The sequence below is a fragment of the Ranitomeya imitator genome, chromosome 8, assembly GCF_032444005.1.
Source record: "Ranitomeya imitator isolate aRanImi1 chromosome 8, aRanImi1.pri, whole genome shotgun sequence".
Taxonomy (NCBI): domain Eukaryota; kingdom Metazoa; phylum Chordata; class Amphibia; order Anura; family Dendrobatidae; genus Ranitomeya; species Ranitomeya imitator.
The window spans coordinates 72,215,524-72,231,306 of NC_091289.1; the positions used below are offsets into that span (position 1 = coordinate 72,215,524).

Below are 15,783 nucleotides of genomic sequence, written 5' to 3' on the forward strand. Positions count from 1 at the left end.
AGCTACACAGCAACCTCCCCTAAAGCTGACACCCAGTATAATACTTTACCAGGATGACACACCAGGCTTCCAGTCACCAAGGAGTCAATACCCCATTGATGTCCGTAGATAAATGTGCCCTCAGAGCACAGAGCAGATATGAAGGCAACAGGCATCCAAAAGTGCATGCACCTAAATGGAGCTAGGGTGAGCACGGCGTAATCTATAACTCTTCTGCTGAATAGCAACCTGTCTTATTATAGGCCTGGTGTGGTACTGGGGGAGTATCGTTTATTTTTGGGATCCAATCTTTGATAATGTGTGGACCCTATATTTAAGAGAACCTGGGAAAGTGGTTTATCTAGATGCTCCACCATATTAATTGATATGTTGTTGGAACATGACCGTGCCCTTCTGATCCAACTTAAGGATGATATCAAATTGAAGGAAGGAAAGCTACAGGCCTTTGATTTACAGAGCCAGGTTACTCCCTTCAAGCAGCGACTAAAAACCTCCATTGATACCTTTGAAAAGGAGGTAATTAAAGCAAGAGACACAAATTCCAACGGGATAAGCTGGACTTTGACAATCTGAGAGCTTACAGATGGTCGCATCATGGTAACAACAGAAGGGTAGCTCTGACAACGCAGGGGGATGGAGCACAAGCTGAACAGATTGAACCCGTATCGAGTGATTTTTTGTCATCAGACATAAGCGACCAAGAAGGCGGAGCAGGAGGGGGAGGTGCAAGATCGCGGAGGGGGGGACCTCTCCAGGATTGGACAGTGGGTCGCAAGAGAACCACGAGGAAGAACAACAGGAGGTTCTAGCACAGGACGATGCACGGGGGAATGGGCCAGGTAAGTTACAAATTGTCAACTTGTCTACATACTCTTTGTCACCAGGAGAGATTTCTCTACTCTCCAAGGGATTGTCCTTCTCCCCTACAAATTCACTGAATAAATTTGAACTTACGAAAGATCTGTACCTATTTTGTAGGCAATTTATGTTCAAACTACTGTATCACAAACCTTCAGTGATTGATACCATACCGGATGAGGACAGACAGGTGTTCCGTGATTTGTTGGAGCTCCTTGATGCGAGTGAAGGGGATGAAGGTAAGTCTCGGAGGTTTATGGGGCGTATTCCGTCCCAGGCCTCACCTCCCTTTTACCTCTTCCCAGTGATACAGATTTTCTTTGAAACTGTGAGCAGGGATGTTCACAATCTTAAAATAAAGAACTTGGGGACAAAAAATCTTACCCGGGAAGAGGCATATTGTTTAAAACATCTTAAAAAACAAGACTCTTTCGTCATCAAGGAGGCCGACAAAGGGGGCAATATTGTGATCTGGCCCAAGGATATGTACGTGGCTGAGGCTAAGAGGCAATTACTAAATACTTCTCATTATCAGGTCTTACCCTCTGACCCCACGGACGTCTTCAAAAAACATCTCGATGGACTGGTCCTAACCGCTTATGGTTTGGGAATCATCAACAAGAGAGAGAAGGACTTCTTGATCATTGAGACGCCCAAAGTGCCTACGTACTATATGCTCCCCAAGGTGCACAAGAGTCTGGACAACCCCCCAGGTAGGCCCAATATATCGGGGATTGGGGGGTTATTTGAGAGGTCGTGCATATATTTGGACCACTTCCTACAACCTCTGGTCCTTTCTTTGGGGTCGTATATTCGGGACTCTATGCATTTGATTGAAAGGATTGGGAGGTTGGAAACACCAAGCGACACTTTGATTGTCACGCTTGACGTAGAGTCCCTGTACACCAGCATTGACCATAAGCTTGGATTGGGGGCAGTCACGTACTTCCTGGACAAGAAATCAAGTAGGGACAGGGACCATGATTGTTTTGTCTTGGACTTACTTAAGGTGATCCTGGAACATTTTGCTCACAGAACCTAAACTCCATCCCTGGCTGGCCCCTACCCCCAGAGTGGTGGCCAGAAGATCGCGGAATCTTAAGGACGAGTTGGTATCCAGCCACTTTAAACGGGCATGTGTCAAGAGCAGCAATTGTGGCCGTATTTTTGGCTCTTATCCGTGTGGGGGCTGTAACGTGTGTAGCTTTATGATATCTGATACTGGTCTAGCACTTCCACACATTTCTAAAAGGATTGAACCACCGGCGTACTTTAATTGTCGCACCAAGAATTCAATACGGCCAAGAGGGATTGGGAGAAGGGAAAGAAACTTTCATCGGTGGCAGGACATTTTTTGCAGGAGCATGGGGGCTCTATTGGAAGTTTGAGGGGTATGGGGTTGGAGGGGGTGAAGTTGGACATAAGGGGCGGCAACATTATGTTGGACCTACTTAGGAGAGAGTCAAAGTGGATCTACAACCTGAATAGCCGGGCTCCGATTGGAATCAATGAAGAACTTCTTTTTACCGGTTTATATAAACAGGTTTAGTCTCAGAAATGCGAACTTTTTGAGTCACCCAGTTTTACATCTATGTGTATTACCATTGGGGGATAATGGGATATTTGGGCCTGAAAGATCTGGGGTATTTGTTGTATCAACACTGAACGCACTGACTGTATGCTTCGGTATACAGTCACCAAGCCCTTACTGTGCCATTTCTTCCTCTCTCTTCTTCTCCCTTCCCCTTTGGGGCATTTGTTGTATCAACACTGAATGTACTGTCTGTATGCCTTAGCAAACAGTCATCAAGCCCTCACTGCGCCATTTCTTTCTCTCTCTTCTTCTCCCTCCCCCGTTACTCTTCCCTCCATTGGCCTCTCCCTCTTGGGCCTGCTGCCCCGTTATTGTACACTAGATTGTGGCCCGATTCGAACGCATCGGGTATTCTAGAATATGCATGTCCCCGTAGTATATGGACAATGATGATTCCAGAATTCGCGGCAGACTGTGCCCGTCGCTGATTGGTCGAGGCAACCCTTATGACATCATCGTCGCCATGGCAACCATTATGACATCTACGTTGATACTGTGCCCGTCGCTGAATCAGAAACGTGGGATTTCTACATACTTTATGACATCATCGTCGCTGTGCCCGTCGCTGATTGGTCGAGGCCTGGCGGCCTCGACCAATCAGAGATGCGGGATGTCTACGTCCTTTATGACATCATCGTCGCTGTGCCTGTCGCTGATTGGTCGAGGCCTGGTGGCCTCGACCAATCAGAGACGCGGGATGTCTACGTCCTTTATGACATCATCGTCGCTGTGCCGGTCGCTGATTGGTCGAGGCCTGGCGGCCTCGACCAATCAGAGACGCAGGATTTCTATATCGATACTGTGCCCGTCTACGTCCTTTATGACATCATCTATATCGATACTGTGCCCGTCTACGTCCTTTATGACATCATCGTCGCTGTGCCCGTCGCTGATTGGCGTCGTGGCGGCCTCGACCAATCAGAGACGCGGGATTTCCAGAACAGACAGAAAGACAGACAGACAGACGGAAAAACCCTTAGGCAATTATATATATAGATGACCCTTTTCTCCCCTCTCTCCTCTTTATGGGGTGTTAGTGGGGTTATTGGTCAGCCATCTCCAATTTCGGCCACCCCTACATCAATCTTGAGGGCATGTCTACTCATCCATCATCACGAGGGGGGCACGAACTCGGGCTCTCTCTATATGGGGGTTTGGGACCTGGCTTTGGGAGGCACTTTGACCTCACCAGTAAGTATACATCTGGTGGTGGGGCTTAAATATTGGGGGTTGGACTTATACGGTATCATAGTAACATAGTAACATAGTTAGTAAGGCCGAAAAAAGACATTTGTCCATCCAGTTCAGCCTATATTCCATCATAATAAATCCCCAGATGTACGTCCTTCTACAGAACCTAATTGTATGATACAATATTGTTCTGCTCCAGGAAGACATCCAGGCCTCTCTTGAACCCCTCGACTGAGTTCGCCATCACCACCTCCTCAGGCAAGCAATTCCAGATTCTCACTGCCCTAACAGTAAAGAATCCTCTTCTATGTTGGTGGAAAAACCTTCTCTCCTCCAGACGCAAAGAATGCCCCCTTGTGCCTGTCACCTTCCTTGGTATAAACAGATCCTCAGCGAGATATTTGTATTGTCCCCTTATATACTTATACATGGTTATTAGATCGCCCCTCAGTCGTCTTTTTTCTAGACTAAATAATCCTAATTTCGCTAATCTATCTGGGTATTGTAGTTCTCCCATCCCCTTTATTAATTTTGTTGCCCTCCTTTGTACTCTCTCTAGTTCCATTATATCCTTCCTGAGCACCGGTGCCCAAAACTGGACACAGTACTCCATGTGCGGTCTAACTAGGGATTTGTACAGAGGCAGTATAATGCTCTCATCATGTGTATCCAGACCTCTTTTAATGCACCCCATGATCCTGTTTGCCTTGGCAGCTGCTGCCTGGCACTGGCTGCTCCAGGTAAGTTTATCATTAACTAGGATCCCCAAGTCCTTCTCCCTGTCAGATTTACCCAGTGGTTTCCCATTCAGTGTGTAATGGTGACATTGATTCCTTCTTCCCATGTGTATAACCTTACATTTATCATTGTTAAACCTCATCTGCCACCTTTCAGCCCAAGTTTCCAACTTATCCAGATCCATCTGTAGCAGAATACTATCTTCTCTTGTATTAACTGCTTTACATAGTTTTGTATCATCTGCAAATATCGATATTTTACTGTGTAAACCTTCTACCAGATCATTAATGAATATGTTGAAGAGAACAGGTCCCAATACTGACCCCTGCGGTACCCCACTGGTCACAGCGACCCAGTTAGAGACTATACCATTTATAACCACCCTCTGCTTTCTATCACTAAGCCAGTTACTAACCCATTTACACACATTTTCCCCCAGACCAAGCATTCTCATTTTGTGTACCAACCTCTTGTGCGGCACGGTATCAAACGCTTTGGAAAAATCGAGATATACCACGTCCAATGACTCACCGTGGTCCGGCCTATAGCTTACCTCTTCATAAAAACTGATTAGATTGGTTTGACAGGAGCGATTTCTCATAAACCCATGCTGATATCGAGTTAAACAGTTATTCTCATTGAGATAATCCAGAATAACATCCCTCAGAAACCCTTCAAATATTTTACCAACAATGGAGGTTAGACTTACTGGCCTATAATTTCCAGGTTCACTTTTAGAGCCCTTTTTGAATATTGGCACCACATTTGCTATGCGCCAGTCCTGCGGAACAGACCCTGTCGCTATAGAGTCCGTAAAAATAAGAAATAATGGTTTATCTATTACATTACTTAGTTCTCTTAGTACTCGTGGGTGTATGCCATCCGGACCCGGAGATTTATCTATTTTAATCTTATTTAGCCGGTTTCGCACCTCTTCTTGGGTTAGATTGGTGACCCTTAATATAGGGTTTTCATTGTTTCTTGGGATTTCACCTAGCATTTCATTTTCCACCGTGAATACCGTGGAGAAGAAGGTGTTTAATATGTTAGCTTTTTCCTCGTCATCTACAACCATTCTTTCCTCACTATTTTTTAAGGGGCCTACATTTTCAGTTTTTATTCTTTTACTATTGATATAGTTGAAGAACAGTTTGGGATTAGTTTTACTCTCCTTAGCAATGTGCTTCTCTGTTTCCTTTTTGGCAGCTTTAATTAGTTTTTTAGATAAAGTATTTTTCTCCCTATATTTTTTTAGAGCTTCAATGGTGCCATCCTGCTTTAGTAGTGCAAATGCTTTCTTTTTACTGTTAATTGCCTGTCTTACTTCTTTGTTTAGCCACATTGGGTTTTTCCTATTTCTAGTCCTTTTATTCCCACAAGGTATAAACCGCTTACAGTGCCTATTTAGGATGTTCTTAAACATTTTCCATTTATTATCTGTATTCTTATTTCTGAGGATATTGTCCCAGTCTACCAGATTAAGGGCATCTCTAAGCTGGTCAAACTTTGCCTTCCTAAAGTTCAGTGTTTTTGTGACTCCCTGACAAGTCCCCCTAGTGAAAGACAGGTGAAACTGCACAATATTGTGGTTGCTATTTCCTAGATGCCCAACCACCTGCAGATTTGTTATTCTGTCAGGTCTATTAGATAGTATTAGGTCTAAAAGTGCTGCTCCTCTGGTTGGATTCTGCACCAATTGTGAAAGATAATTTTTCTTGGTTATTAGCAGAAACCTGTTGCCTTTATGGGTTCAAGTGAGCAATTTTGTGGAGTGGGGTCTGCTGGCTACTTACCCGTTTGTGGTATCTCTTGTCAGTCTGGCATGCCTATCTCTAATCTCCTTAGATATAAGGGGGAGAAAAAAAAATGGTTAAAATAAGAATAACAACAAAGGCGGTCTTCTGAGCGATGGATTTGGATTGTCCTCTTACAACTTGTACTAGCTCCTTTGTTACACCTGGTATCCAGTGCGGATATGTCTAGCTTGATTGGGCCATCTATGCGGGATTTTTCAAATTCCTGCTGTACCCCCGTCCATAAGGCATATTTGTCTATAAGTTAATCATTTAAAGCCTATGTCTGTACTGCGTACTTGTTTTTGGGTTTCAGTGTTTCTTTATTAATTCACTACGTCTTCTGTGACTGGATGGGGGCGGGCATTGATATGGCCTTTGGCCATATCATGTGCGCAACATGTCCAGTAGTTAAGACGAGGTATGTGCGCAACCTGGTGCACTAATAAATCATGTGCAGGGTGTGTGATGTGATGTGGATGTGGTACCAGACTGTTTGTGATTAGGATCAGTACCTGGTTAATTCTGCAGACATTGCATTATTTGTTCTTTATCTGGGCGCCTTCCGCAGGGCATATGGTGCGCATGCGCATGAGGTTTATAAAGATGATTGATAAAGCTAGCTCCTATGTCTATTGCGCATGCCTGGGCGTCCTTACTATGGTAACCCGGGTGTGTGCAGAGACCTCATTGAACGCCACATTGGCGCCTGTATGCCGGATTGTGCGCATGCGCACTGGTCACATCGCTCTCCTGGACCAATCGGAGCTGGTCTCTCTTCACTAACCTGGCTTATGGGAGCTACGTGGGAGCTGGTAGGCGGATACACCGGCTTCACCCACGGCACCCTTGTGCGCATGTCTGGAATCGTCTCTCCAGCTCCTCACACGCATGGGTCATTCGGACACTTCTGGCAGCCTCACAGGTGAAATGTATCTTCATTTATTCAGTTTCACGTATATAGGGCATGTCTGGGAAGTTATCCTCACTACCTTCCCCTGACGAAGACACCTTTAGCAGCGTCGATACGCGTGGGTCCTCCATCCCCCCTCTTGGATCCCCCCGGTCCTGGCCTCATTCCTTGCTCACCCTAGCTCCATTTAGGTGCATGCACTTTTGGATGCCTGTTGCCTTCATATCTGCTCTGTGCTCTGAGGGCACATTTATCTACGGACATCAATGGGGTATTGACTCCTTGGTGACTGGAAGCCTGGTGTGTCATCCTGGTAAAGTATTATACTGGGTGTCAGCTTTAGGGTAGGTTGCTGTATAGCTGTTTTAGCTACTTGGTTATTTTGCCGGCGTAATCTATAACTCTTCTGCTGGATAGCAACCTTTCTTATTATAGGCCTGGTGTGGTATTGGGGGAGTATTGTTTATTTTTGGGATCCAATCTTTGATAATGTGTCTTATTCTATGAGGGCTCTGTCAGATTGGCAGCACAGTGTATTGAATATTTATGCTTATTATTGCATTAACCTGCCTATCTGTTTAGGGGTTCCTTGTATCATTTGTATTATTTGTATACTGTTATATATTGTCATTTGGATCCTTGTTACTGCATTTGGGGGGATGCGGGTAGGTCCGATTTGTTTTTAAATGTTTTTAAATGTTTGCCTTTCCCTCTCTTGCTTTTGTATATGGTGGATTGTTATAGTATAATAAAATTTATTAGGTTGATCCCACTGTGTGCATATTTCTTTTTTTCTGTTGTTTTCACAACGTCAATTGACCCCACACATTAGCCATCCTTCCGTATGATGGCAGTATGAAGCTCCTGCAGGGCATTCATATCTTGTGTCACGGTCTCCCCCTCTCTTTGTACCCGGCGGAACAGTCGCATGCGCAGCTCCTCTACATCAGTGAGGTCCCCATGTGTCTCCTCAAGTATACGTAATACTTTGTCCAGGGCATCTCTCGCCTGGGGAGCCTGAGCATAACCGAGTTCCGTGAATCCCCCTCTAGGGCCATCACAGCTATTTCTGCCTGCAGAGCCGGCATCATAGGATGCACCCACATCATCCCTCGGATGTGCTCCGTCCAACTCCACAACATGACATTGCTCTCCGAAAATTTTGGCAGGTTAACTAACATTTCTCCCAGGTAGATGCTAGACCTGGGGCCTCCCGCAACTGCTTGGTCTGCCCCTTCCGCGCTACCGTGTGACATCCTGCTGACCACGCCAAGTGTAATAGGGTGCAGGGTTGAGTATGTCACCACGGAACAGACAGACCAACTGTTGGGGGGAATTTATTAACAGGGACAATATTCTCCTCGCAGGGAGAAAACAGTAGAAAATGAACTGAAAAGATAACAGTGCAAAACATGGATGTGTAACAGAATTCAGCAAGATTTCTTGAGGAAAAGAACACTTATCAGTCTGATGAGGACTTGCTTGAAGGGTTGTCTTCTCCAACGTAGGCGCCGAGAAACAGCGGCACTTGTCGTCCCTCTGTTGTCCGTGGGCTGAGTAGTCTCTAGGTACCCGCTGGCTGGGGTTTCGGTAGTTAATGTGATATGCACAGGCTCTGAGTCTTTAGCTTTTGCAGCACAGCCTATCCCGGGAAAACGAAGCTCAGTCTATTATTAAGTCTCTTAACATGAATCAGGGGCTCTGCACTGATACCGTGGGTACCAAGGGTAATAGTCTCTGCATTGATACCATGGCTACCAGGGGGTCACAGTCTCTGCACGGGCCAATGTCTCTGCACGGGTCTCAATTCGCCCCTCTCCAGTCACAGCAAAGTCCGCTTTCATGTACTCACACGATGCAGTCTTTTTGGGCAATCTCCCTGCATTTGTCCTCTGACCGGGAGCCCTCTCTCCTCCCCGGAGCGTAGCTGCGTCCTGACCTGACCGCTGCACACGCTGCTCTGCCAATTGCGTGCGCGCCTTTCCCGCTCTCTGCCCGGCTTCCTTCCTGTCCCAGACCCTAAGTCTGCCCCCCAGGGAACCTGTAGCTCAGCTCAATGGATCCAGGTACAGAGCAGAGAAGGTAACCGCCCCCGGACTCTTCTTGTGTTCAACCTCCTTACATTTGCCATTGAATTTGTTGCGCAGTGCACACTTGATTTGTTTGAGCAGGGCAGGGATGACCTGCCTGGAAATGTAGTGGCACCTGCAAGATAGTCACCGTCATCAGTTTTTTAAAACTGTCTGTCTCCACCATCCGCAATGGCAACATTTCAAAGGCCAGTCATTTGGAAATGCTATCATTCAGATGGCTCATGGGTGGTTAGGGGGTATCTCCTCTTTCTCTTGAGTGTTTGTTTGATGGAAAGCTGAACACTTCCATGGGACACTGTGAAGATTCTTGGTGACACTGGTGATGGTGGGTGGTGCTGATACTGTCACATATTCTCTTGCAGGGAGGCATGTTGATCACAAGCAGGAAGAAGAGGTCGAGACGGCAGCAGAAGATGGAGCAGTGGGAGGCTCAGATCTGTCATGCTTTTAAAGGAGTGTGCATCACTGCATCTTGTGAATGGAATTCAGATACCTTATCATACAGGTGGTGTTCAGGTTCAGAACCTTTATGCCTTGCTTAAGGGTCTGACGACACAGCGTGAAAACCACCTGTGACTTGTCAGCAGCACATTCCCTAAAGAAATGCCATGCCAGCATGCTCTTTTGGAGTGCTGATTTCAGAGGTATGGTGTGCAGTATCAGCTGATGTACTGGCTGGGGACTGCCTGCTGAGCTTTTGCACCCTGCTCCCTCTTTTGCTGTTCTGCTGTGGCAGTATTGCCACCTCCTCTTTCAACAAACTGGACATGTCGTTAGAATGACCTTCTAGGGGTCTAGAACCTCATCATCCCCCCACATCATCTGCACATTGCATACAAAAGTTTCAGTTGGCAACTGAGTTTCGTCATCATCTGACATGTCCTGCGGTGGTCCACTGACTGTGTGCACAAGCCCTTCCACGTACTCATCCTCTAACATAACAAGTTGTTTGGAATCAGTGCACTCAGACTCTTCCACATCTTTGGCAGGGCCAGGTGGATGGGCCACAGAACCACAGCCAGGGAAGTCATCAAAAAGCAGAAGAGACTGCTGCATGACTTGGGGCTCAGACTGCTTGGCTGATTTGCGAGGCGGTGAGTTGGAGGCCAGATGACCATGGTCATCAGGTGCCAACTGTGCACTTTCAGCAGTGGACAGGGTGCAACATAATGCAAAGGGGCTCAGCCATACAATCTAACACATTTTCAATATCTTGTGGCCTCACCATTCGTGCAGCAGTATTCAGGCCTACGAAATGACTCAATGTCCTGTCGCCTGCGTGCAACAGAGGAAGGTGTTGGAATTGTGCACGTAACTGTTACAGAATGACCATGTCCTCTCCTTGCATCAGTTACATCAGAAGCTACACCAACACCAAAATGGCAACGTCCCTAATTTGATGCTCTTCCAATTTTTTAAAGTGTTTCTTATCAAAACTACTCACAAAGAGATGGCTGAAGAGTAGATTTATTGATTTGCAACAGTACTAGAAAACATACAGAGGTCCTGAAAAATTATTTATTTGGCCTAGAAATAGTAACTAGAAGGCTGATAACAATTATTTATTTCCCAGACTACTAAAAAACCCACACAAGTTCAGAAAAAATATTATTATTGCCTAGAAATGGCAACAAGATGACTGATGCAAATTATTTATTTGCAAAACTACTAAAAAAACACACAGCATTCCTGAAAAAAATATTTTTTGGGCTGATAAATGGCAATGAGATGGCTGATGCCAATTATTTGTTTCCAACACTACTAGAAAACACACAGCGGTCCTGAAAAATTATTTCTTTGGCGTATTTCCTTTATTTTCCAGACTACTATAAAACACACACTGGTTTAGAAAAAATATTTATTTGGCCTACAAATGGCAACAAGATGGCTGATGCCAAATATTTATTTCCCAGTCTACTAAAAAATACACACCGATCTAGAAAAATGATTTCTTTGACCTACAAATGGCAACAAGTCAGTTGCTGACAATTATTTATTTCCAAGTCTGGTAGAAAACACACAATGGCTTAAAGGCACTGCAATCCCACAGGCACAGAGTACAGAGTACACACAGCAGCTTAAACACACAGTACTCCCATAGGCGATGGGAGGGTAGACTACATACAGTGGTTTAAAGGCACTGTACTCCCAGAGATGGGAGGTGTAGAGTGCACATAGTGGTCTAAAGGCACTGTACTTCCACAGGTGGGGCGGGCAGAGTACGCACAGTGACTTAAAGGCACAGAGCTCCAACAGGTGGAGGGTGCAGGCCAATTTCTGATTTTGTTTATAACTGGTTATTTACTAACAACTGGTTGATAAACTGGTTACAATAGTACAATATTGTGGACATATTTCCCCAAGGCAGCCAGGGCAAATGATGAATAAGCATTCTTAACATTTGCGTAGAGGAGATTCAATGTACTGTTTTCATGTGTAGTACATTTGACATATTGTTAGTACTTTAGTTGAGATCATAGCTCGATTAAAATCTCCAGAAATCACAGTTAGTTAGTGAACAAGAAAATAGGCATAATTTCAGAAAGGGTAATTTATGCCATAGTTTATCCAGACGTTATTTACTGAAGCATAATAGAGATTCTAAGGGCCTGGAACTCACTATCATTGAACAGATATCTGAGGACACTCCATATAGAGTGCAAAGACTCATCAATAGGGAATCCTATTGGATTTTTCAATTAGCGTCACTGAAACCGGAGGGATTGAATGAATGCATTGAAAATATAAGATAATTTGTGGTCCAATGGTTAAGGACCAACAAGCCCAGTCAGTCATGTGACTACCAAAAATGTTTTTTAGGGCTATCGAGTGGGGGGTGGGGAATTTTCGTATTGCATTTGGGCACTAGAATTAAATATGGTTTGATTATGCTCAACCTCAATATTCAACTCCACCCGCTGATGCTCCTCCTCCTCTTCTTTCACCTCCTTCTCCACATCCCTCAACTTGCAACATGAACCTTGAGGGTCCCCTAGAGACAATGGACAGTGCAAGGTCCTGTGTTCCTCCATCCGCACTATTTTACTCTACTTGTTCAGGTGCTCCAACAAATGTAGTGTCAAATTTCAGCAAATTCTAATGTCGCAAATCAAATGGTGCTTTGGTAGACCTTTCTGTTTTTGCGAAGCTAATAAGTTGTGCTTTGCCATGTAAGAGTGGTTAAAATGAAGAGACACTTTATGCGCCATAACCACAAACATATTTAAGTAGGTATTTTTCTGAAACACGATGATCAATTACATTTAGGAAGTACTCGATTCACAGAGTATGAGTTACTTTACATAACCTCAAGGTCGCCAGAATGTTTAAGGTATTGTCGCTCAGCTGCAGGTGAGGAGGAGCCAGGCAGCATAACATTTGCCACTTGATGCACAGCAGCAATTTTTCCATTTTATGGCTTCTTCCATGTTTACAATTTGTAAAATTGCTTTACCTTGCATGAACAAAAAGAATGAGGTTGGTCTATGATCATCGCTGTACCAGGTCTCTCTTGGCTATGGGATCATGTCTGTTGATTAGGATATAGAGAAAGTACAGGAAAGGACAGATAACAAAACACCTGGCATTGAAAAAAAAGCAGCTCCCAGTCACAAAGACTGTCCTGGTTGCGGTGGTGCATTTCTGCAGCTTCAAACATTCACCCAACGGCTCTTGAAATATTTGTACTGTCCCTGTCCATAGTTGTGGCTCTAGTTTTCTATAGTGCAGCACACTTGGAAGCCTGAACAAAAGTTGAGAGAGAGGCTTACACTGCACCCCAACGTGATAACCCCATTCTGCAAAAACTAGAAATGATCTGCTGCATCTCTCTCACCTATAGCTGTAAATTTCAGAGGAAGATGTGTGTCATTTAAGTATTCCCCTGTCAATAATAATGTTAGTATGTTTGTTGTAAATCACCTTCAAGCTGACATGAGCAGTCTCATTTGTCTCCAGTGGCAAAATCTTCTCAGATGCAATATGAGACCATCTTTTCTGCTGCAGTTCATGCTCTTTGCGATATTTCCTGCAAAAAAAAAATAAGTTTCAGTTTTAGCATATTAAAAATAAATATTACATACTGTGTCTAAAGGATCAAGTATGATTAATGCAATTGTCCAATAAATAATAAGTATTACCGTACTTGTGCTTAGGATTAATGATAAATACATGATTGTTGGTGATATGACCATTGGGACCTCCACCCGTGGATAGGTGATAAACATTGTTTATGGACTATAATGACGTAAAAGAGAGATTTTGAGAATTTTGGTGGCATTTGTATAATTATATACACAAAATATATCTTAATTTATTATTTCTGAAAATACAAGTTGAAGAAAATAGTAGTATCAACTTAATAATACGCCATATTTTGGAAGTTCAAATTTTTTTTATCTGACCATACACCAACTGTGAAGAAGGCTGGTGCTTTTTCTTGTGAAAAATTGCAATTTTTTTCTTACCCTGCCCTTAAAAGAAATCTGCTGGTAAAATCAGCCCTCCCATGCCATCAATATGAGCCTTTAGGTTATACGGAGTTGAATAATGTGATACCAAAATATTGATTTGTCAGGACGAATCCCAGTGAGGTGAAACACGCATCGAGGTGCCCCCTCCTGTGTCTCTCTCCCCGATGCCAACTATACTGGCCTCACCATTTCTTTAGGCAATGTCTATATTCTTAAATAGATCAGAGCCACATAAGTTCAGTTTAAATCATACAGAAAACTCCCAACAATATATATATATAATTAGAGAAATGGAGTAAAAAAAACTGTCTTTTTTAGTATATAAAAAATTGTAGCATTTATTAGATATCAAAATATATTCAAATCATCAAATAGGCTAATAGTAAAAAACATACATAGTCAATTTAGGGTCACTATGCGAGCAAAGGATACAGGTAACAAATCCACAAATCCACAATAATGGAATATAGTCCGACCTGAGGTCTCAGGTTCAATAAAGTATATAGTCCATATAATAGTTAAACACTAGATGTCCCACTGAAAAACCTCATCATAGATACGTGTATAGGACTGGACCTCACCCATAATGGTCATAGTGTGGAAGTGGAACGCAAGCCACTTTGTGGGATTAACACCTACCTGAAGACAAGAAGAGCAATGACAAGAATAAGTATTATAGCTGCTGTTAATGTGAACACTGCGATTGTCATGATGTTAGGGCCTGCAATAAAATAAAAATATATATATTTATATATTCACTGATTGTAATATAGTTGAAAAGAACACATAATTCAGGTGAACTTACCACTTGCTGGGACATCACTAGGAAGTTTCTGATTCTTCCATACAAATTCCGGTGCATTGTCTAATACTTTGGTTCCATTCGTACTAGTGTCAAACTGGAGATATTCTTTATACTAAACAAAATAGAGGATTTAGTGTAAATGGAACGTTACACTGGTCAACACAAAAAAATCACCAGCAAAGGTAATATGTTGGTTTATGGAGTTTGATGTGCTGATTCCAAAAATATGCTTAGTTTTGCTCGCATACAGTTTCTGAGATAGACGTATTTTTGTTATTGTTATCTGCATTTTCAATGTACACACATGGTCAAAATTGTTGGTACCCCTCATTTCATGACAGAAAACTCACAATGGTCACAAAAATAACTTGAATCTGACAAAAGTAATAATAAATAAAAGATCTATGAAAATGAACAAATGAAAGTCAGACATTGCTTTTCAACCATGCTTCCATGCAATTAAAAAAAAATGAAAACTCATGAAATAGGCCTGGACAGAAATAATGATACCCCTGAAAATAATGTGACAAAAGAGACATGTTAATTCAAGGTGTGTCCACTAACTTGCATCACAGGTGTCTACAATCTTGGAATCAGTGAGTGAGCCTGTATATAGGGCTACAGATACTCACTGTGCTGTTTGGTGATATGGTGTGTATCACACTCAACATGGAACAGAGGAAGCAAAGGAAAGAGTTGTCTCAGGATCTTAGAAAGAAAATTATAGACAAACATGTTAAAGGTAAAAGTTATAAGACCATCTCCAAGCAGCTTGATGTTCCTGGGACTACAGTTGCACATATTATTTGGAAATTTAAGATCCATGGGACTGTGGCCAACCTCCCTGGACATGGCCGCACAAGGAAATTTGATGACAAATCAAAGAGATGGATAATACAAATGGTAACAAAAGACCCCAGAAAAACTTCTAAACAGTGTCCCTACTGTGAAACATGGATTAGGTTCTGTAATGTTCTGGGGCTGCTTTACTGCATCTGGCACAGGGTGTCTAGAATCTGTGCAGGGTACAATGAAATCTCAAGACTATCAAGGAATTCTAGAGAGAAATGTGCTGCCCAGTGTCAGAAAACAGTCTCAGTCGCAGGTCATGGGTCTTGCAACAGGATAATGACCCAAAACACACAGCTAAAAACACCCAAGAATGGCTATGAGGAAAACATTGGACTATTATAAAGTGGCCTTCTATGAGCCCTGACCTAAATCCTATTGAGCATCTTTGGAAAGAGTTGAAACATGCCATCTGGAAAAGGCAACCTTCAAACACGAGACAACTGGAGTAGTTTGCTCTTGAGGAGTGGGACAAAA

At 43.3% G+C, this 15,783-nt stretch overlaps 1 protein-coding gene across 2 annotated transcripts in view; it reads right to left on the bottom strand.

Annotated features, from left to right (window-relative positions):
* The window catches only part of GUCY2C (guanylate cyclase 2C), an 842,638-nt gene that overhangs the window by 597,078 nt on the left and 229,777 nt on the right, over positions 1 to 15,783 (bottom strand). For both annotated transcript variants that reach the window (XM_069737068.1, XM_069737069.1), the window contains exons 10-12: positions 14,458 to 14,569; positions 14,292 to 14,373; positions 13,102 to 13,207 (exon numbers count right to left, since the gene is read on the bottom strand). In XM_069737068.1, coding sequence (XP_069593169.1) covers positions 13,102 to 13,207; positions 14,292 to 14,373; positions 14,458 to 14,569 — 300 coding nt within the window. The remainder of the gene's footprint in view (positions 1 to 13,101; positions 13,208 to 14,291; positions 14,374 to 14,457; positions 14,570 to 15,783) is intronic.